This window comes from Conger conger, chromosome 18 (genome assembly GCF_963514075.1).
Source record: "Conger conger chromosome 18, fConCon1.1, whole genome shotgun sequence".
Taxonomy (NCBI): Eukaryota; Metazoa; Chordata; class Actinopteri; order Anguilliformes; family Congridae; genus Conger; species Conger conger.
The window spans coordinates 25,718,150-25,720,649 of record NC_083777.1 but is presented as its reverse complement, the minus strand read 5'-3'; the positions used below and the strand labels follow the sequence as shown (position 1 = coordinate 25,720,649).

Sequence of the window (2,500 nt, the reverse complement as noted above, 5' to 3'; positions counted from 1 at the left end):
GTGTGTGTGTGATGTGTGTGATGTGATGTGTGTGTGTGATGTGTGTGTGTGAGTGTGTGTGTGAGTGTGTGTGTGTGTGAGTGAGTGTGTGAGTGAGTGTGTGAGTGAGTGTGTGAGTGAGTGTGTGAGTGTGATGAGTGAGTGTGTGAGTGAGTGTGTGAGTGAGTGTGTGAGTGAGTGTGTGAGTGAGTGTGTGAGTGTGTGTCGTGAGTGTGTGTGTGAGTGTGTGTGTGAGTGGTGTGTGTGAGTGTGTGTGTGGAGTGTGTGTGTGGTGGTGTGTGTGGGTGTGTGTGTGTGGTGAGTGGTGAGTGTGTGAGTGTGTGAGTGTGTGAGAGTGTGTGTTGTGGGAGTGTGTGCTGTGGTGTGTGTGTGTGTGTGTGTGTGTGTGTGAGGTGTGTGTGTGAGGTGAGATGAGTGAGAGTGTGAGAGTGTGAGAGTGTGAGAGTGTGAGGTGTGTGAGTGTGTGCGGTGCTCTGAAGGCTCTTGGGCACTTGCTGTGCATCTCGATTGATTTGATATTCAAATGATGGCCCCAGATTGAATATTCAAATAGCTGATCCCTGCATTTCCCAGCATATGTTCCCACTTTTAGGCAGGGATGATAATAATATCATGTGATTTAATTATTTGTTAATTTATGCTAGGTTGTTTAGGCTATCCGCTGTGAATATTTATGAGTGATATTTATGAATTTATCATTTTTTCCCTTTTTATCCTATTCAAGCATATAAATCCTGGTTGTAGGCAGTCGATTAGTGATCTTGGGGTGGAATATTCAAAGGGAATGTTTTCTCCTGGTTACTAGCAGCTGAGGTCTGGAGTGTGTGTGTGTTCCTGTGTGAGTGGGTCAGTGTGTCTGTGTGTGAGAGATGTTGTGTGTGTGTGTGTGTGTGTGTGTGTGTGTGTGTGTGTGTGTGTGTGTGTGTGTGTGTGTGCACCTCATGCATATGCACACTGTGGTCCAGGAGCTCTGCCTAAAGCAGGGGACTAGAGATGCTAATATGGCCTCTCCCCTGGTGACCTGCCTGCAGTCTGCCCCTGTGCTCCAGTCTGCCCCTGGTGGTGGATGCAAATATTACCCCCCCCCCCCTCCCCCCACATGAAGAAGCACGATGCTTGGACCCAGGCACTTTACATTGTTGGTATTTCTGTCAAATCCCCCCCCACTCTGCCAAGACCATCTATGCCCCACCAAGGCACAGCGGGAAGTTGCATGAAGTTAACTTCATATGGATGTTATTATTATTAGTGATAATGTTTCACTGAAATATTTGGGCCGCTTTTCACTATGGAATTACGCAGCATCCTGTTAATATTTGTGCCAAAGCTGTAGTTCTTTTTTGCATGGTTTGCACCACAAGTATTCCATCGCCCCTTGTTTAGCGTCCCCCCCCCGTGTGATGTAACCTGATCTCTGTGGAAAAGGAAGAGGAGGGTGACGATGAGGGTGGTGTTGATAAGCGGTGATGCTGTGTGTATGTAGTCTCATTTAAACACCGATGTCGTGCGTATGTAGTCTCATTTAAACACCGATGCTGTGCGTATGTAGTCTCATTTAAACACTGATGCTGTGCGTATGTAGTCTCATTTAAACACCGATGCTGTGCGTATGTAGTCTCATTTAAACACCGATGCCGTGTGTATGTAGTCTCATTTAAACACCGATGCCGTGTGTATGTAGTCTCATTTAAACACCGATGCCGTGTGTATGTAGTCTCATTTAAACACCGATGCTGTGTGTATGTAGTCATTTAAACACCGATGCTGTGCGTATGTAGTCTCATTTAAACACCGATGCTGTGCGTATGTAGTCATTTAAACACCGATGCTGTGCGTATGTAGTCATTTAAACACCGATGCCGTGTGTATGTAGTCTCATTTAAACACCGATGCCGTGTGTATGTAGTCTCATTTAAACACCGATGCTGTGTGTATGTAGTCATTTAAAACACCGATGCTGTGTGTATGTAGTGTCATTTAAACAACCGATGCCGTGTGTACGTAGTCTCATTTAAGCGGCAGAGCTGGGAGCTCTACTGAAGTGTCTCTCCACCCCTGGTGTAATCGGAGCGAGGGGCTTGCCTTAAACATGCGCGGAGAGCTGTTGACTCAGGCTCCGGCTGTCAGGGCGGTAATTGGGGTTGTCACTTTGGCGGCTGTGGTGTCACTGCTCTCCATGCCCCCCCCGCGCCGGGCGCAAGGTCAGAGGATCATTCCATCGTTACATTCCAGCCCCCCCCCCCCCCGCCCTCACACTCTCTCAAACCGACAAGGGCAAAAAATAAACATGGTTTTGGGAAAATTCAGCAGCGTGTCGGTTTGCATGCGTGTGTTGGCGTGTCGTGCGTTGGCGAGTGTGTGTTGGCGAGTGTGTGTTGGCGTCGTGTGTGTTGGCGTGTGTGTGTTGGCGTGTGTGTGTTGGCGTGTGTGTGTTTGCGTGCGTGTGTTTGCGTGCGTGTGTTTGCGTGCGTGCGTGTGTTGCGTGCGTGTGTTTGCGTGC

At 48.4% G+C, this 2,500-nt stretch overlaps 1 protein-coding gene across 1 annotated transcript in view; it reads left to right on the top strand.

Annotated features, from left to right (window-relative positions):
- Positions 1–2,500, top strand: part of lrpprc (leucine-rich pentatricopeptide repeat containing) — a 57,443-nt gene that overhangs the window by 16,409 nt on the left and 38,534 nt on the right. Inside the window, 1 exon segment of the mRNA XM_061227585.1 lies at positions 1,426–1,435. Within this exon segment, the coding sequence (XP_061083569.1) occupies positions 1,426–1,435 (10 nt within the window).